We start from the raw sequence: 21,130 nt of genomic DNA on the forward strand, positions 1-21,130 counted from the left end.
CATTAGCATCACAGCAAGAGCTAAAAGGTAACTAACAGAACCATACTAAATCAATGGTCTAACAGGGACCTTTGATTGCCCTGCAAAGTATATTCTTGGGCTAGAAACCAGCCAGGTGAAATTCAAATAGCTGATGCCACAGATGGAATTTGATATTTATCATCACTGATGCATGTATTTTAAACATTTTATCTGCACCCAAATACACACTCCATATACAATGTTCTGCCTTGGATAAAACAAATGAAAGCTGGAGAACCCCTCAGTGCACACTTGTAACCTGAAGAAATTGATTTTCAGAAGTCTTAACAGTACCTGAAGCCTGAAAAATCTCTCAGGAACAACCACAGCTTCTGACTCCAAAGTCTATGTCCTCTGTAAGTGGTGAAAATGTCCTTGACTGGGAGTGGGAAAAATAAAACAAAGATTGCTCTTTTGTAGTCTAATGGGTGGTAGCAAAGGCATTTCACATTCTTGGAAGAGCAGCACTAAGTATGAGCGCTGGGATTCCTTCATTGGTACACAAGAAAAGGATATAAAGTGAGAATGAACCCATATCAAGAGGAAGGTAAAGACTTCTTTACCTACAATGAGGCAATACAGTATGTTGAGTTCTGGAATACAGTTTTAATGCTGTCATAAGGGACAAACTCCTACTTTTGGGTAAGCTCAGACAGCATTTCCATGCTATACTTTGTGTTCAACTCAAATGGTCTTTCAGAGATTTTGGACAGTAACAGCAGTGTAGAACAAATGAAATCAGATGGGAATTAAGTTTGCTGGAGCTCTTCTAAAATATGAAGTGTTTTTTTCTGGGCCTTGGATGGATGCCATGTATGCAGCATATGCAAGAAACATTTGCATTTGTGCTATAAGGCTCACATTTGTTTGTGCTATAAGGCTCTTCCTGACTAGCTGGAAGCTTCAGGGTTAGGGAAGAAAAAGGTGAGGTCAAGACAACGAAAACAAAAGAACGGGTGCCTGTTAAGAGGACAGTTAACATTTGAAATGCCACATGCCTCTGAACACCACCACTAGGATTTGAAATTGAGATTCCTCAAGTGCTACACATTCCCCCCACCAGCTGCCTGGGAAGGCAAACACCCTGTCTACCTGGAGTGCTTGTAGAGTCCACATCTGCTGTTTTTCACAGGCAAGAGAAAGAGTATTTCTGGTGGAAGGAACTCATGATTCCTCAGGTGCCAAAACCTTGAGTCCAGTACATACCCAGGAAAGAAAACAGTACATCCTGGAACTGTAACAGGATGACCTTCTACCACAGATCTCAGTTGTTCTGACTCCTTTACAGCGATGACAAAGAAATGTGCTGATCTCAGGCAGTATGTCTTCAAGGGACATGACGGACAGTAGGCAACAGCAGCTCAGATACCACAGTATCCACAGTGGCCCACATAGCAGGAGAACAGCTAGATGCAATTGTCTTAACTCCAAATGACTTTCACTTCCACATTTTGCAAGGTTCTCAATTTTTCTGACCACTCAAGACATGTTTTAGGCAGATGTGTAACTCTCAGTCATTCATGCTGTATAGCAGAGCTACCACAGCAGATTTCATCTCCATACGTGGGAATTCAGAAGATGGGAGCTAGTCTAGTACTCTGAGGCTTTGATTATGGAAAATGACAACAAATTCTCTCACACATGGCGATGCAAGCTGGAATGGCAATGTTCAGCTTCCACCCACCTTTAACATTCAAGAAAGAAGCAGATAAGGTGGGACAGAAACTAGAATCATGGTTCTGACAGCCTGGAAGGGTTCAGTGTCAAGCAGCTCAAATTTTGATCAAGCCTGCCTTTACTCTAGTATGAAGAGGCTGTAAAAATCCCTATAACACATTTCAGCTTTCATGGTCCTGGTTTTCATACACCACATGGACCCTGAAGGCAATGTTTCCGTTACAAGGTTCCTCTAAAACCCAGTGCATGATCCATCACTAGCAGACATGGTTCTTACTTCATCTTTCCTCAGAAGATGAGTTGCATCTCTGAAGGCCTTCTAGTTCCCTTCCTGGAAAAATACAGTGCTATAATAGGTTCTGAATGAGCCAGTTTTGGAAATTGAAGGAAGGGAAACTGTCTGACTTATTGTGGCTATCATTTGGCACATATGTTTTTCAGGAGCTGAACACCAGTGCAGGAGGAGCAGAAAATTTACTGAAGAAATAATTTCAACAGGTATCAACAGCTGTGGTGATTTTCAATGAAGCATAAAGCTTTATTCTAACACAGTTTGCTAGCAGGAGAATTTTTGTGTGTGTGTGTGTGAAGAAAATTTGGCACATTCTGTGGCCTGGCAGCATAATTCAGTAGCACTTTGCACTATATGAAATTCACAGGAAGGCTTAGGAGGGGATCCAACATATCTTAAATGGAGGTATCTTTTAATCCAAATCCAAAAATGCTTCTTAAGATCAGCCCTATTAACAGATTGCTGTCATGGACACTTTGCTCAGAATCACACATAGCACTGTTCAACCACTTTGAGGACAGTCTCTTCCATCTAGCCAAAAGCAGGACTTGCATTGAAAAACCTCAAAATAACTTCTTCTCTGTGTAGTTGTGTAAGGCTTAAAAAAAAATATCTTTCAGCTCAGGCTTACAGTGATAACAGTACAACAATAGTGTTTCCAACAGTGTGCAGCTCTCCCCAAGAGGCATTGGAAGATACTCTGTCAAATGAGTTCCTCAACATCACTAAGTCAGTAAAAAAGCACAGATCAGTAGTTGGGCCCATGCCCTTCTGTACTAGTGGAGGTTGGAATAGCATTTCTGTTGATAACAGCCTCAGTCAGGCAGTTCTTACTCCAAAGAAAAGTCTTCCTAGAACTGCAGACAAGCTTTCAATTACACAATCACATACTATTCTGGCTTTAAGGTCCCTGGAACAGTTTGGATGGTGTGTCCTGAATGAAGAAGAATGAAATAGTTCTGAAAAGACAAATGGAAAAGAATTCCAGTTCTATGGTGAGTTTTTAAAATGAGGTTAACTTGCTCTGCAGACAACAGAACACAAAACCACTTAAAATACCTGATAGATATTACATAATGCTTTTAAAAAAACTTCCCTTGTTCAATTCAGCTTCAACTGGGGTATGGACTAAAGTCAGTGGAAATCTTTTTGCTGACATCAATGGGCTCTGAATTAGGACCTCATTGCCTGCAACCCAGCCTGTGTGCTAAATGAATTCAGAAAGGAGTTGTAACGGCTTCTTTCCCCTAACAATCTCCTGATCTCACTGAGGGACAGAGGGCTTTTTTTCCTTCTCCTTTTGGAGGGCATTTTGGAGGACAGCTATTGCTAGACTGTGACCTGCATTTTGCAATTAGAACTTCCAAAACACAGAAACTGCTGGCATGAAAATGTGATACTTTTCAGAGAAAGAAAAAAAAAAACATTGGCCAACTGTTCTCCAAAACAGAAAAGGACTTCCAGAAAGCTATTGCAGTAACAACCTGGATTGGGAATGTATAAACCATAACGAGAATATGAGTGGGCAAGGTTTGAAGAAACTGGGCAAGGGGACAGAATCAGTTTTGCAGAACTGACATATACTCAGCTTTACAGATTGCACTGTAGTTGAGAAACTGTATCTTAACCTTGGTACTTGCAAACAAGTGCTTTCAACAGACACACTCCAACTTGGTGTAAATGAGGTGACCAAGGATAGGAATACTGCTGTCATCCTAGCACTTACTGTCCCCCTACTTAGGCATCATATGATTAGCACAGCTCTGCTGCACAAGGGAATCTTTTAGGAACTGTTATGCTGCTCCTTAACTTCAGCTCTACTTAAGAAGGCTGAAGTGGAGCTGAAGTGCACTGCAATAGCCAGCACCATTGTGGGGGAAAACAGCAGGAGGTGACCACCAGCTTTTTGCACACCTGTGCTGGCTTTCATAAAATGTATGGTGGCATGTCTTTCTATGATCAGACTAAGAAACAATGTTCTCCCTACATGGCAGAGACACATCTATATATCTGACACTAGGCTGTCCTTCAGAGTCCAGCATGTGTTTATTCATCCTCTTACCAAAGTTCAAAATTGTATCCCAAATTGCATAGGCAAGGAATAAATCTCAAAGGATGCTGCTCTGAATTGCCTGAAATGGCAGTTGCCACTGTCTGACTGATCATGACTCATACACCAGTTGAAATGTCCAGAGGGGAACCAGGAAGAAGCAATAAAGGATAAGCCTGGAAACATATAGTTCTCAATACCAAATGCCTCTTTATAAAGATATCTGTCTGGACTGTGGTGATCAACTGACCCAAATTTATAGCTAGTGGGTCTTTATTGTCCCATATCAATAAAATCCCAGCTCCTGGAAGCAAGCTTAAAAGAATGATAGTTGGTGACCTGAACTTTACAATCTGGCAAACTCTCAAGTAACACTCCAGGTACAGGGAAAGAAAGAACCTGGGCAATGCTGAATTAAAAGATGTAGGAATAATGCATGAAAGGATGAATGGATGAAGGGAAAAGGAACAAGTCTAAACACCTGGGGAAGACATGCTTTCAGCATGTGCACTGTCTTTGACATGACACAGATGAGGTGAGCTCATATTAACAGACCATGGCAAAATGAAAGACTCCTCAAGCTCCTCATCAAAATCCACAAGATACCAAGCCTGAAGGAGTAACTCAGTTGAGACATATGTGCTTTCAGATAAAATGCAGCTTGCTGGACTAATCAGAGTTTTTCCCCAAACACAGTGAGCAAGGCTTAATCAGGAACACAATGTCATGTGTGAAGGACATTTTGTTAAAAATACACTGCATGTACTGAAGAACTCTATTTTTTCATATGGTGTGACATATAATGGGCACTGAACCAAAGCACCACAACAGTATGTGGTTCATGCTATCTCACTGGACTAGCAAACAGCACTCAACGTTGAGACACTATTGCAGATATACAGCAGAGCACAGTCTAAACGTTCCTTGACGCTTCCCACAATGCTTTTCTTTCATGTTGCCACAGCTCTTAAAAGGCCTCAAAAGAGAGCTAATAACACAAGTCATCATAAAACATCCTAACCTAATTTAGAAAATAAGTACAAGCTTTTTTGTTACTCCTTCTTCCCTGTCTTCTAACCAAGATCTCCGCATTGAGCCCAGTTTTGCGTTTCCTTATCAGCATAAATTAGAAGCAACTCCATTCAAGGCAATAAAACTACTCCAACACGAGAAAGGAATCAGCCATCTGCGAGAAACCAGTCTAACAGGTAATTTTCCACTGACAGTTCTCACCATAAAACAGGTTACAAAGATTACTCTTTTATCTAACACTGAAAGCAAACAACTAATGCAAAATGTGCAATGTCTGTGAAGACGGTGTGTTCACTGCTTGGGCCCTGGGTGTAGTTATTTTCATCCTAGTAAGCAGACAGTTAAGTAAGACTACCAGCAAGCTGAGGATGGAGCCTATTCATCAGGCAAAACAGGCAGCTGAACATCTCTATTTATTTATGCATTATTTTACCTTTTGTTCCCACCTTGGCAAGCATGTGGAGTCTAGGAGACATTTTCACAGGTCATTTGTTGCGGGAGAACGTCAAGTCACCTTTATGCCCTCAGGCAAACTTCTCCTATCTGATCTCAGAAACTGTCCATATCCAAATTGTTTTTCATACCTTGTGTAAGCAGCTGGAGGTTTCGGACTTCTTCTCTAACCTTCAGCTGAAGGACTTGCTGCAGAATGTGCTGTCGCAGGCTTTCCTGGGCAATGCCCATTCGTTCAAGCTTTTTGTCAGTAAGCCTCAGCAAAGCACGGCCTGGATGCAAAAGGCAAGAAGAAAGATCACCCAAGGGTTTCCATTAATGCAAATATTCTCCTTCTCACAGGATCACTTGCTACAGAAAAAAAATTCTCAGCCCTGAAATACCTTAGTCTGAGAAACTTGTTTCACCAACTAGGTGCTTCCTTACTGTTAGAGATCTCTGTTCCACTCCTTCCTTTTCTTTTGATTTTCTGTATTGCTTTGGTGCTTTGTGAGACATTTATGTATGTAAAACAGGCATTTTGTGCCATCTTAGACAAGCAGTTGCTGTTCACAGAATCATAGAATCAACCAGGTTGGAAGAGACCTCCAAGATCATCCAGTCCAAACTATCACCCAGACCTATCCAGTCAACTAGACCATGGCACTAAGTGCCTCATCCAGGCTTTTCCTGAAGATCTCCAGGGACGGCGACTCCACCACCTCCCTGGGCAGCCCATTCCAATGGCAAATCACTCTCTCTGTGAAGAACTTCTTCCTAACATCCAGCCTGAACCTCCCCTGGCACAACTTGAGACTGTGTCCCCTTGTTCTGGTGCTGGTTGCCTGGGAGAAAAGACCAACCCCCACCTGGCTACAGGTAGCATTTAATCAATTTAAGATATAATGAGTATGAACTGCAATTCAGATATACCTATGGTGTAACAGCCCAGCAGTTCATGGTCCAGCCTTCCAAATCCCTCTCAACAGTAACCTATCACGGAAAACCAGGAAAAAAGAGACAGGAATTTCCCTTCACAGCATCATTTACATCTCAGTAATTTCTGAAAAATACGTTTGGCTGACTACAAAAAGACTGTAAGAAGCCTGTGGTCTTTGCAGGCAATCCCTCCCCTCCCAGTTTGTGACTTATCTTTACCATTAGGAGGCTAATGTTGAATCACAGTTCTACACAGATTCTAGGTGTTAAAGAAATCAAGCAATTCACACTTCCCTGATTCTGCTAGTGGAACTCTGACTCCATCTTTTGGGCATTGCTATGCTGTAAGTAAACAGGAGGAAGGCAACACATTACCTGAGCCAACACTAAGGAAGTACTTGGACTTGCAGAGAACCAAGCATCAAGAAGAGCTTTACCTTAGCAAGAAACCCAAAACTCACTTTCTTTGGACTTCATCACTGCTGTGACCTAGTAAAGAGAGGAGTTCCCTGCAGTCCTCTACTGACCCCTGATTCACAGTATAAACATTTGCTATCCAAAGGTGCCCTGGACAATATTGCAAAATACAAAGGAACTACACTAATACTACCTCTGCAAATGGCATGTTGTTTGGTTAACTTTTTTTAACAGACTCACCTTTTTGCCTCCTCTAGCTCTGACTAGAACTGTAAGCACTTTTTAATTATTAAAAATAACTTCTTCAATTTCTCAGGCTCATAAGACAGCCAAGAGCAAGTTACTCCCTCTGCAACTCAGCCTCTTTGGGATGAACAGCACAATTTAGCTCATCATAAAATGTTACTTAACATAGCAAGATAAGGCCCTTAATCTCTTTCCTCACAAAACACCAGCGAGTACAGAACTTTTATGATTATTTTAATTTAAAAATTTAAGATAAATGCCAAGAATTTAAAGGGGTGCTTAATGTTTGCCCCAAACCAAGCAGCTGGCCCAAATTGCTAGATTTCACTCACAAGTGATTCTGTGAAGCAGTTGGTGTGATCTTGCTGTGACATGATGTAAAATACTGGGTTATTACTATTAACAAAGCAAGATGCTATAGACCAGGTGAAAAAATGACAGGGAACATACATTTTACAGAATACAGAACACAGAATTAACCAGGTTGGAAAAGACCTCAGACATCATCAAGTCCAACCTATCATCCAGCACCATCTAATCAACTAAACCATGGCACTAAGTGCCTCATCCAGTCTCTTTTTAAACACTTCCAGTGATGGTGACTCCACCACCTCCCTGGGCAGCACATTCCAATGGCCAATCTCTCTAGGAAGAATTTCTTCCTAACATCCAGCCTCAACCTCCCCTGGCACAGCTTCAGACTGTGTCCTCTTGTTTTGGTGCTGGGTGCCTGGGAGAAGAGACCAACCCCCAGCTGGCTACAACCTCCCTTCAGGTAGTTGTAGAGAGCAATAAGGTCTTCCCTGAGCCTCCCCTTCTCCAGGCTAAACAACCCCAGCTCCCTCAGCCTCTCCTCATAGGGCTGTGCTCCAAACTCCTCCCCAGCTTTGTTGCCCTTCTCTGGACACATTCCAGCAAGGCAACATCTTTCCTAAATTGAGGAGCCCAGAACTGGTGGACACAGTACACAGGTGTGGCCTAACCAGTGCTGAGTACAGGAGCAGAAAGACTTCCCTGCATTTTCTGCCCTTCCATGCCTCTCAAGCACTACACACTAAGGAAGATGACCTTCGGCTTAGGAAAACTTCCTCTGAAATCCTAAATAAGAATCCTGTGGGTTAATGTAATAATAAAATATGGAAATTAGTCTCTTACAGATCAATGCCAGCTGTCCAGTTCCCCTGGTGATACACCTCGTAATAATGACTGCCATTTTTTTTTAAATCATCTTATCACACTAAAAAAATCTTACAGCAATTTATAAAGGAAGTACAGCAGTCCAGGAGTATGGTCTGCAATGTCAATCAAGCAACTGAAAGCAAACAAAAAATAAACAAGTCATCGGTTTAAAGAGTGCCAACACACATGTCATCTTTGGGCAGGGAGTCAGCAACAACAATATGAAAGGACAGACAGAGGCCATGCTCACCCACTGCCCTCCACCTCTTTTTGGCCATGGATATAGTAATTTCTCTTTACTTCCTCTTGGCAACTCTTTATTTTATATTCAGATTAGTTTTCTATGCCAGCCACTGCCTTTGGAAGAGACATCTCTTTTCAATTCCTGGCATGCCAGTTCCTTTGTGGCTGAGGCTCAAAGCACAATGGCACTGGAAAAAATGTCTTTGACCCATACTACCCGCAGCAGCTTGCACAAGCTGCCTTAAATTAACTCTTTCTTCCACCAAATCCAGTGTGTACGTTGAGGCACTGACAACACAAGAAGGCAAAAACCCACATGACATTTCAAGAATGCATTAAGTGACCTGAACTAAGAAAATTCAATCATCCCCAGGCTTATGTAGCCCTCAACACTTAGAATCATAGAATAGAATCATAGAATCGTAGAATCAATAAGGTTGGAAAAGACCTCAGAGATCATCAAGTCCAACCTGTCACCCAACACCTCATGACTACTAAACCATGGCTTCAAGTGCCACGTCAATCCCTTTTTGAACACCTCCAGGGATGGTGACTCCACCACCTCCCTGGGCAGCACATTCCAGTGGCCAATTACTCTCTCTGGGAAGAACTTTCTCCTCACCTCCAGCCTAAACTTCCCCTGGTGCAGCTCGAGACTGTGTCTTCTTGTTCTGGTGCTGGTTGCCTGGGAGAAGAGACCAACCCCCTCCTGGCTACAACCTCCCTTCAGGTAGTTGTAGAGAGCAATGAGGTCTCCCCTGAGCCTCCTCTTCTCCAGGCTAAACAACCCTAGCTCCCTCATCCTCTCCTCACAGGGCTTGTGCTCCAAACCCCTCACCAGCCTCATTGCCCTTCTCTGGACATGTTCAAATGTCTCAATATCCTTCTTAAATTGAGGGGCCCAGAACTGGACACAGTACTCAAGGTGTGGCCTAATCAGTGCTGAGTACAGGGCAGAATGATTTCCCACTCCTGCTGGCCACACTATTTCTGATGCAGGCCAGGATGCCATTTGCCTTCTTGGCCACCTGGGCAACAAGAAGATTCATGTTAGAACTTGAGTAACATTTTATTCTGGTACTAAGGCATGCCTTTGAAAATATATCACTAATGTTTGGATTGGTCAATCAGTCCTGGCAATCTACTACTGATTTTGGATGCTTCCACCTCCAGTACTGTACATACCTAAAAGAGCAATCATCTGGTGCCAAGAACTCTGTTGGTGCTTGAACACTGATACCAATTGTCTAGAAAGGTTCTGGAGTTGGTGTCTCTGGAAACATTCAAAACCTGACTGACAAGGTCCTTTTCTAAGAGGGTACACTGATCTTTGCTAGGACACAAGTAAAGCAATTTGACCTACATCTCAGGGAAACTTCCCAGCGCTACAGAACTAGGAATACCTTTTAGATATGGCAGCTACAGACCTAAAAGAGACCAGGAGTCTTTTTTCCAAAAGCACATGGACCAACAGAACCATAAACACTGCCATCATGAACACCCAGGCCTTGGCTTTAGCTGATTGTAAGGCTGAAAATGAAATGCTTTAGAAAAAACCCAACTCCCTCAGTATCTGCATGCATCTTTTAGCACCTAAAACTTAGCCCTCTCATACTCAGGACACATCAGCTGTGGAATATTCTGAGACACCCCAAGGGCAGACACAGAATCTAAAATACTTTCCAGCTTAATAATGGATTGATGGCCTAATTTTTTCTAATATGACTTAGCTGCTGCAGATCTCATTTGATCAAGCTGGGATTAGATGAAAATTTGAATGGAGGGAGAAACTTTGCATGCCACAGAACATTAATATGAATATGAACACTGGGCCAATGAAGTTGGCATTGGCCCTGGAGCAAGGGATGTGGCACAGTCTGCTGTACCTAATCTGGTCATACCTCTCTGCACTGGTACAGCCTACCACCCTTCTCCAAGAGCCTGTGAAGCTGCACAGTCAATTCACAAACGTGTAGAGGGACACCATGTAAGAAGACTTGAAAGTATACTCGCAATGAAGGTGAATAAATAGGTTAAAGAGAGGGCTTATTAAACTTGTAGAAAGAACTGAAGAAATAAAGGGAAATGAGAGCAGATAGTAAGAGGCTGTTCTCATGCAAAACCCTGAAGAAAACTATGACTAATTTAAAGTTGATGAAAATGATAAACCACTAATGGGGGCAAACAATGTACACAAAATATGGCCAAGATAGATGATCTTGTCTCATGAGTCCAGTAAGATAGGTATACCTGAGTATCAGTTTACTTACCATGGGACACAGAATCTAGGAAAGAAAGGAGAAGAAAGAGAACACAAGGATATTAACAAATGCCCTAATGGCACACCATCTGCAGGAGTGGCAGTAGGAGAGTTCAAGCAGAGCTACTTGGAGAGTTACTTTCTGAAGTCATTCCCTCAGCACTGTGCCAGCATCCAGAACTGTTATAACAGGGTTATTGGAGAGTACAGTGGTTTTTAACAACTCTTTTTTGCCCTGATGTCCATAACTTTACCTTTTTGATATCCCTGATACTGTCTCCCTCTGCAGCATCCTGGAGCAGGAAATTTGAGAATCTCACTGCCCATTTTTGGCTGCTGTATATTGAGTTCTTACTAATTGTTTCAAGTGTTCTCTAGTACTTGCACTGTGGTATTTGGTTAACAGTTCAACACTCAGCTTATCTGTAGCTCCCTGATTTGTAAACTTCAGTCATATGCCTTTTGATCGTATTTCTGGATGGATCTCCCTGACAAACCTAGAAAAACAGGAACAAGGGATTCACTAAGCTCCCAAATTACTGCCTGTTAAGTCTTGAGAAGGCTGAGAGAGGATCTGATCAGTGTCTATAAATATCTGAGGTGTAAGTATCAAGAGGAAAGTGCCAGGCTCTTTTTGGTGGTGCCCAGTGATAGGACAAGGAAAAATAGGTACAAGTTGGAACACAAGAGTTCCACTTCAACATGAAGAGACACTTCTTTACAGTGAGGGTTATGGAGCACTGCAGCAGGCTGCTCAGAGAGGTTGTGGAGCCTCCTCTGGAGACTTTCAAAAGCCACCTGGACACGCTCCTGTGTGGCCTGCCCTAAGGCGATCCTGCTTTGGCAGGGGTCTGGATGCAATCTCTAAAGATCCCTTCCAACACCTAACATTCTGTGATTCTGTGACTATTTGATGAGTATCAGAGATCTCCAACTGATGAAGTTCTCCAGCATCAGAGCCAGGACTCTTGTGCTTTCATCCTGTTAATAAGTTCAGCAAACTCTCTCGGAGCTGCAGGAATTACTTTCTGGTCAGTCACAAGAATGGGAGAGGCCCATTATTCCAGTATGGCTCCAGTGGAAGCACAGGAAAGCATCGGAAGGCATCTCCTCATGTATCAAATTAGCTTTGGTCATGCCTTTATTTGCTAACATCATCCAAGAAGATTAAGATGATTTTCTGGCTCTTTCTCAGTCATTATTTGCTGGATTTGGATAAGGCCAGCTCTGCAGTAAAGTTTCTCAAAGAAAACACTGTCATACTGGTCAACTGATGTCTGATCAAACTCAAAAAAGCAACTAAGTAAACAAAGGCATTTTCTGAATATTATCTACATCCTTTGTCTTCACATCATGTCTGCTTATAGTTCTGACAAGAGGAAGTGACGGCTATTGTTACTGCTGCCAAAAAACCTACAATAAACCCAGTTTATTTTCATAAACTCCTCTCAGGTCACAGTTCTCCTGTGCCTTTCTGCCCTTCTTCCACGTTTCTTAACCACAAACATGAACAGGATATGAAAGAAAAGTAACACAATTTTTACCTTAGCTGCATTTTCAAAGACATAACTAGCAACATAGACATGACTCTGTTTCTAAATTTGTCTGTTTCTGACAAACTTAAGTGGTCAGTGATAAATCTGTGAAGCTATTTAACTCAGATTACTTAGTTTGGCATAACAACTACTCAATTTAGCATCATCTTTCCCAGTTCTCTCCACAATCCATCAAATAAACCTGTCATTTTCTATTCTCTCAATTTTGATACAATCCTTCAAGCTACATATCTCCTGCTCTACAATGGTCTCTAAAAACTCACCAGATCAGGAGATGTCTTTCTGCCACTGAGTTCTCCCTGGCTCTTCTCAAGGACTTCTTCCAGCTAGCTACCCTCATCTGTTTCTCCCCAGATACTACTACCTTTGAGGCTCCTACACCCTGCTGCATTGGTTCACAGAACAGATCTTTAAGATCACAGAGTCAAGCCATTAACTTAGCACTGCCAAGCCTACCACTAAAATGTGTCACTAAGCACCACATCTGCATGTCCTCCAGGGATTGTCACTCCATCACTTCACTGGCCAGCATATTACAATGCTTGACAACCCTTACAGTGAAGGAAATTTTCCTAATACCCAATCTAAATCTCCTACAGTGCACCCTGAGTCCATTTCCTCTCATCCTACCACTTGTTACTTGGGTGAACAACATCCACCTCGCTACAGCCTCCTTCCTGGTAGCTGTAGAGAGTGAGAAGGTCTCCCCTCAGCTTCCTTTTCCCAGGTTAAACAACCCCAGTTCCCTCAGCCAGTCCTCACAGGACTTGGTCTCTAGGCCCTTCACCAGCTTTTTTGCCCTTCTATGGACACACTCCAGCACTTTAAGGTCTTTCGAGTAGAGGACCAAAAACTGAAAACAGTATTTGAAGTGCACCTCACCAGTGCCAAGTACAAGGGGCCAATCACCTTCCTAGTCCTGCTGGCCACACTATTCCTGATACAGGCCAGGATGCCATTTGCCTTCTTGGCCAGCTGAGCACACTGCTGGCTCATGTTCAATTGCCTATCCACTGATACTGCCAGGTCCTTTTCTGCTAGGTCCCTTCCCAGCCACTCTTCCCCAAGCCTGTAGCATTGCATGGGGATGTTGTGACCCAGGTGCAGGACCTGGCACGCGGCCTTGTTGAGCCTCCTACAACTGGCCTCAGCTCATTGATCCAGACTGTGCAGATCCCTCTGTAGACCCACAAGCAAATCAACACCCCTGCTCAACTTGGTGTAACCTGCAAATTTACTGAGGGTGCTCTTGATCCTCTCATCCAGATAGTTAATAAAAATATGAAAAAGAACTGTTACAGATACCTAACTGCCTTAGGTATTAAATCTGGAAATAATTACTCTAGTGTCTAATGATTTACAAATATATTCCAAAATAACTTCATTCTAAGACAGTATTGGTTCCATACAGAGAAAGTAAGGGGTTAATGAGATATTGTGCACCGTGATTACTGGAAGTGGCTCAGTAAGTAATGTACTGTACTGATGGGAACTATATTGATTCCTCACAAGCCCTGAGTAAATGACTGTTAGACAGTACTAGTTTGCAGTTGAACATATTCAGGACCTGATGATTTTAATAGAAGGAAAGAGTAATAACTTGAATTCCCCTCTGAAATATAAATTCAGACACAAATCACATTACACCACTTTTCAAATGTACTGCAAAATGTGAGACAACCATTTTTAGTGCTCTCAGAAAGCACCTGATAGAACCCACAAAGTAAATTAAGGATAAATGTAAACCTTTAGCAGGCAGTCAATAAATCCACATTGCTTGGTGTATATACATACAACCTACTTCCTGGCCATACAGAATTATGTATTCTCTACAGCTATATATAAAGATACAAAGACATATCATAATGGACTTCTATTATATGGCACATCATAATTTTTAAGAAACAAAATCTAAGACTATTGTTTGCTGGTATCTGTGTGCTAGATTTATGATCTCCCTATTCAAATAAACAACCTCAAGGTCTTTTTCGCTTGCGATGGAGTGAGCGAATCTGTCAACACTTTTGATTTTGTCCACCATCAGCAGGACACAGAGTTCTTCTATTCCTGGTTAATCTAATGTCACTCAGTGTGGACCTATCTCATTTTTTTATTAATTAAAAAAAAAAAAGAAGTCACATCAGCCCATGCCTGCTGGCAAAACTCCTCTTAATTTATTCAGGAGTAAACACACATTCATACATTATAGTGCACAGCTTCTACCCAGAACAAATTAGGAAAGGGAAAGTCAATTTGGAAAGCATTAGAATTGACTGAACTCTTTACAGCAAACTCAAACAAGAGCCATTCCTGTAACTCCTAATGGTGGACATTACACGAACCAGTTTTCCTCCAGAAAAAAAGAATAATATTCTGTTATCACAAGAAAAATAACCAAACTTACATACATGCACACAAAACCCCAATAATCATTCTTGAAGAGTCCAACCCAACTGGCTGAGAAATCCTTAAGAATTCCAAAGACAACTGTTTTACCTTCTGACACTTCTAAAACAAAAGGGGTTCTGCAGTTCAGCCTAGAAACAGAACTGGTGTGTGCATCTGGCAAAGGGGAAGTACACGTGAACTCAAGCAGTGCTGGGCCCCATCCTGTTCAATATCTTTATCGATGATCTGGATGAGGGGATTGAGTCCATCATCAGTAAATTTGCAGATGACAACAAGCTGGGGACAGGCCTTGATCTTTTAGATGGTAGGAGAGCTCTGCAGAGGGACCTTGACAGGCTGGACAGATGGGCAGAGGCCAACAGGATGGCATTTAACAAGTCCAAGTGCCGGGTTCTGCACATTGGTCACAACAACCCCATGCAGCGCTACAGGCTGGGGTCAGAGTGGCTGGAGAGCAGCCAGGCAGAAAAAGACCTGGGGGTGCTGGTTGACAGCAGCTGAACATGAGCCAGCAGTGTGCCCAGGTGGCCAAGAAGGCCAATGGCATCCTGGCCTGCATCAGGAACGGTGTGGCCAGCAGGAGCAGGGAAGTCATTGTGCCCCTGTAATGAGCACTGGTTAGGCCACACCTTGAGTACTGTGTCCAGTTCTGGGCTCCTCAGTTTAGGAAAGATGTTGCCTTGCTGGAATGTGTCCAGAGAAGGGCAACAAAGCTGGGGAGGGGTTTGGAGCACAGCCCTATGAAGAGAGGCTGAGGGAGTTTGGGTTGTTTAGCCTGGAGTAGGCTCAGGGGAGACCTTGTTGCTCTTTACAACTACCTGAAGGGAGGCTGTAGCCAGCTGGGGGTTGGTCTCTTCTCCCAGGCAACCAGCACCAGAACAAGAGGACACAGTCTCAAGCTGTGCCAGGGGAAGTTTAGGCTGGAGGTGAGGAGAAGGTTCTTCCCAGAAAGAGTAATTGGCCATTGGAATGTGCTGCCCAGGGAGGTGTCACTGTCCCTGGAGGTGTTAAAAAAAGGATTGGATGTGGCACTCGGAGCTATGGTTTAGCTGTCATGAGGTGTTAGGTATTGAGAATAGGTTGGACTTGATGATCTCTGAGGTCTTTTCCAACCTGGATGATTCTATGATTCTAAGATGTGCCATTTAATTGAGGAAGAAAACCTCCTCTCACAGATGAATGTATGCACTGAGCAGTTTGAATTGCACTGCTATGAAACAGGCTCTGGGAGCCTGCTTCCCCATCCAAGGAACAGAAATTGTGAGTACTGATGCTTGCTCTAATTTGCTACTAATCAATCCAATCAATAGCCCAAAGGTGCTACACCACAAAATACACATCAAGGACACAGTTCTTCAGTATGCAATGATGAGGGAAGACAAACCATTGATATGCATATCTTTCATGGTTTTGTAATGCCTCAGAAGGCAATCCTGGGGGTCACCTCACTCATTCTGAGATGCTGGGGAAAGCTATTTCTTTTTAATGCCAACCTTGTGGGAAGCAAGGAGGACCTACATAATATGACAAGACAGCTTAGTATACTGCTTTATGAAGGCTCCGTGAGCCGTCACAGGCTCCAGCAGAACAGAATCTGAGAACTTTATTTTCTAGTAAGATTTTACACTCACTGCTTTGTTAAATTACAAAAAAAAAAAAAAAAGGCAAAATTAAAAATGTTATTAAATATTAAAATAAGCTTCCACATCCCAATGCTGAGTAACACACAGTATTACATTTCCCAACCTGTACCCCTGCTTCCCTTCTGCTCTACATTGTTATCTCCAAGCAGCTTTCAGTGGTGCTTTCCTCTATGACTGCACCAGCTTCACGCTTCATTTTCTAATAAAAAATGAAATTGAGAAAGGTTTTGTGTTAATATTCATGATGTCAATAATTCATGTTAATAAAAATGGAAAATTAAAAGCAGCATGCTCAGAGTTTAAGCACCGCAGACTGCTTCAACTCTCCTAACCTGAAGGAAGGATTCACCACATCCCTCCTGATGCACTTTTTGCTCCACCATTGCTCTTTGAGAGTTTCAGCTTGAAGCCTGGCACCTGTAAAGCTATACACTTCACCTCTGATGGACCTTTAACAGTTTATGCTGGCTATCTTATAAGCTAGGGAAGATAATTTTCTATTTGGAAAAGCTACCAGCACCAGAACAAGAGGACACAGTCTCAAGCTGTGCCAGGGGAGGTTTAGGCTGGATGTTAGAAAGAAGTTCTTCATAGAAAGAGAGACTGGCCATTGGAATGTGCTGCCCAGGGAGGTGGTGGAGTCATCATCACTGGAGGTGTTTAGGAAGAAACTGGGTGAGGCACTTAGTGCCATGGTTTAGTTGATTAGATGGCGTTGGATGATAGGTTGGACTAGATGACCTCAAAGGTCTCTTCCAACCCAGTTAATTCTATTCTATTCTATTCTATTCTATTCTATTCTATTCTAGTCTAGTCTAGTCTAGTCTAGTCTAGTCTAGTCTAGTTCTATTCTATTTCTATTCTATCCTATTCTATTCTATTCTATTCTATTCTATTCTATACACAGTCTTACTGATACAGACATGAGTCTGTTGCTACATTGCTGGTTGAGCAGAGCTCCTTTGCATTTCTTCCAGCCTTTATTACTGTAGCTTTATAACTCATCTTCCAGTGCATAATTAAAATTCTAAAACAAATATCCTGATCTGTAAATCTTCTTTGCTCAATTCACTTATATGTCTCCCATAGTGCTCTTTGAGTTTTCATTGTGATACACAATCTACCTGTTTTTCTTCTCACCCCTGTTCCTCTGTTTTTATTCTCACCAGCGTTCTTCTCTTTTCTTCCCAGTGGAACAAGTTCTTTTCTGCAGTTTTCTCAGACTGGTTAAGGAATATGTTGTGAACCATGTGGGCACTGACAGTGTGAAATCCTGTCAATATCCCAGAAGTTAATCAGCTGGATGGTAAGCAGGATCACAGCTGTCTATAGATTGAAGTATCAACTACAAATCCTTTGGCACAGTTGCATAAGAAGATGATCCAAATCAAGTTATTTCTAGCCTGCTCCCAAGCAATTTTCTGATGACCTTTGAAGATGAGCCAGCTGAGATTCTTTCTGCAGCATACAGGGAGCCATAGGCACTCCCAGTCATGTCTTCAAGACCTTGTATCTGCTCTTAGCAGCCTGGTGCTATTTAAATGATAAGAAGGAGATCACATAAGGTGTCAGAAATTCAGCTAGCAAGAAAAGGATCTGAGGTCCTGCTGGATACCAAATTGAACAAAACCAGCAATGTGCCCGTGCAGCAAAGGTGGCCAAAAGCCTCTTGGGTTGCAGTAAGAAAAAGCACTTCCAGCAGGTTGAGGGAGGTGATACTTCCCCTCTACCTGACCCTGGGGAGACCACACCTGGAGTACTGTGTCCAGTTCCGGGATCCTCAGTACAAGAGAGACACAGACATACTGGAGCAGTACAGCAAAGGGTCATGGAGATGATTAATGGATTGGAGCATTTTTCAGGTAAGGAGAGGCTGAGATAACTAAGACTACTCAGCTGGGACAAGAGAAAGCTCATGGGGAGCTTTTCAAGGTGCAGAAACAGCTGGTTGGAGGAGTAAACAGACAATGGTCACAAATCAAAGCACAGGAAGTTCCAGTTAAAGAACCATTTTTATCTAGAATGTGCTTGAACATTAGAACATATACTCAGAAAAGTTGCCATTTCCATTCTTAGAGACACTCAAAAGTGAAGGGACACAGCCTTAGACAGCCTGCTCTAGCTGACCCTGCTTTGAGCAAGGGATTGGACAGGGTGACCTCCAGAGTTGCTTTCCAACATCAATGACTTGCTTATTCCATTCCATAAAGGCAGAGAGCAGCAAACCTGGCTGCCTGAAATTCAACAGAGTTAGCAAGGTCGCAATTAGCAGCTACTGAATACAGGAGTCTTACATAATTTGTATATCAATATATCTGATTGAAATGTGCAAACCAAGGAGACAAGTGAAAAAATACTTAGCTGCTTAGAACTTCCCTCAACATTGTTTGCATACTGGTGTACAGCTCCTGCAGTATCCCTCAGCAGGATCCAAACTGGATTTCTCTAAAGGAAATTCTGTAACTAGCAAGGTTAGAACAGCAGAAGGATGGGTTAAGCATGTATAACATGAGGGGTTTGCAGCCCTTTGAAGCTCACTTGATGCAGCATGCTCTGAAAACAGGGCTGCAGCTGGTTCCAAGAACATGCATTCTCCACTACTGTCCTTTACAGCCAAGTTACCAGTGCCACCATTGTCCAGACATTAGAGCTCACTCATTTCCACTATCAAATCACCCCAGCGGTTCCTGGAATGATTCTGGCCTGGGACATTTTAGCAGTTTAGGAATGAGCAGAGACTGGGGGCTGTTCCCCATAGATGGTGTGAAAACAGCCATTCTGTCCTGAAGAGTAAAAGCTCTTACCATCACAGGCACAAGCCATTTCTTGATAATTAGCCACAGTGCCAGAAGATGTCTGAGCAAACATCACTGACAGCAACACTGCAGAGCCACAAGCTCTACACACATAGGATATCTGCCACATACAGGGCCACGAGGATGATCAAAAGGCTGGAGCACCTCTGCTATGAGGACAGGCTGAAGGAGCTGGGGCTGTTCAGCCTGGGGAAGAGAAGACTCTGGGGGACCTTATAGCTGCCTTCTAATACATGAAGGGAGCCTAGAGGAAAGCTGGAGAGGGACTTTTCATAAGGGTGTCTATTGACAGGACTAGGGGGAATGGTTTTAAGCTGAGGGAGAGCAGGTTTAGACTGGATCTTAGGAAGAAGTTCTTCAGTATGAGGGTGCTGAGACTCTAGAATAGGTTACCCAGAGTGGTTGTGGATGCCCCTTCCCTGGAGGCATTCTAGGCCAGACTGGATAAGGCCTTGGGCAACCAAGCCTAGCTGAGAGGCGTCTTTACCCATGGCAGGAGGATTGGAGTAGATGATCTCTGAGCCATTCTGTGACTTGCAGGATCCATTATCTTTTCCTGACAAGTAAAAGCACAAGCTGGATTCTCAGAAATCAGATTCAGAAGTAAGAAAAATATTACTCCCTCCCTTCTGAATTCTGTGTCCATTTCCAGAACAGCCAGAAAGGATTTCCTCTGCTGCTTCTTACCTGTTCTAAACTATTAACTAACTTCATTCTCTCAGCAGTGGAAATGAAGAAAAGCACTGGAAATGAGATGTTTGGTTAGCTTTTTTATGGCTTGGGCAATTTCACTTAATTTTCACTTCTAGGCATTTGAAGGATTCTGCTGTTTCCAGACCTGTCTCAGCTCTTACTTACACCACATGAGAAAAGTATTACAACATTTCAAAACACTGGAAATGAGGAAGACAAAGAGGTGTAAATGACTGGGATACTGGGTTTGATGAAAGCAGCAACACATTTCTTAGAGGGATGTCATTTCTATGAAGCCCTGTAACAGACACTGTGTGAAAAAGAGGCCAAAATGGAGTAATCTCAAGTCCAGTTTTGGATTACTTCTGAAGGGCAACATGCTGCATATCACATTGCACAAGTCAGAAAAGCTGTCAAGGACTTTTACACATCTATTCTGCCTGATTCACAGGGATCATTAATTATAGTTGTAGAGTACATCTGTGTCAGTTCAGCTGAATTTCTTGGGCACACCCTTAGTGTGTGCTGCAATTCTGACCTCTAAGGCAGTACTGCTTCTGAAGAACTGTCAAGTCACATAGAAAAAATGCTAATGAGTATTAGTTCCCTTCTACCTGCAAGTACATTTAGCCTGCTGGCCCAGACTCCAGAGGAAAAGCTTTAATGAAAGGGCAGCAAGAGTATCTGAGAAAGCAAGGGTGACAAAACACTGATACCGCTAAAGACAGTTACCAGGTTTTGGTCTTTACCTAAGCACAATAACTAATGGGATAAGATATCATTCCAGACTTGAGATAAACACCACGTGATAAAAGTAAATCACCTTTCTACAGCTCCGCAGCGTGAACACCTTCTGTGAAGTAACTTTCCCAGTATGGGAAAGAACCTGCTTGCTGCTAGCCAAGAGCTCCTGGCTGTTGCAGAGTGGTTGGGTAGTAAACAGAGTTGCTACAGGACTGCTGTAACAGAAGCATGCACAGGTAACAAGGAAACTACTCTGCTGTCACAAAGGTGGTCAATATGAGGAAAGTTGCCAATGGTTTGTAGTGTTAGAATTACTGAATGCTACAAAGCTGTTAGTAAGAAACTTTCTTACTGCCACTTCCCACTGCGTTTGGACATTGATCATAGGTATTTTCACCAGGCTTTAAAGCACCATACTGATCACTGTGAAGGGCTAACTTGAGAGAGGTAATGGAAAAGGTTAGAAAGAGCCACAGTGCCC

The 21,130-nt window shown here is 42.7% G+C and overlaps 1 protein-coding gene across 3 annotated transcripts in view; it reads right to left on the reverse strand.

Annotated features, from left to right (window-relative positions):
* The window catches only part of SAMD12 (sterile alpha motif domain containing 12), a 173,021-nt gene that overhangs the window by 89,627 nt on the left and 62,264 nt on the right, over positions 1-21,130 (reverse strand). For all 3 annotated transcript variants that reach the window (XM_054167122.1, XM_054167123.1, XM_054167121.1), the window contains exon 4: positions 5,657-5,797. In XM_054167122.1, coding sequence (XP_054023097.1) covers positions 5,657-5,797 — 141 coding nt within the window. The remainder of the gene's footprint in view (positions 1-5,656; positions 5,798-21,130) is intronic.

Source organism: Dryobates pubescens, chromosome 14 (assembly GCF_014839835.1).
Source record: "Dryobates pubescens isolate bDryPub1 chromosome 14, bDryPub1.pri, whole genome shotgun sequence".
Classification (NCBI taxonomy): domain Eukaryota; kingdom Metazoa; phylum Chordata; class Aves; order Piciformes; family Picidae; genus Dryobates; species Dryobates pubescens.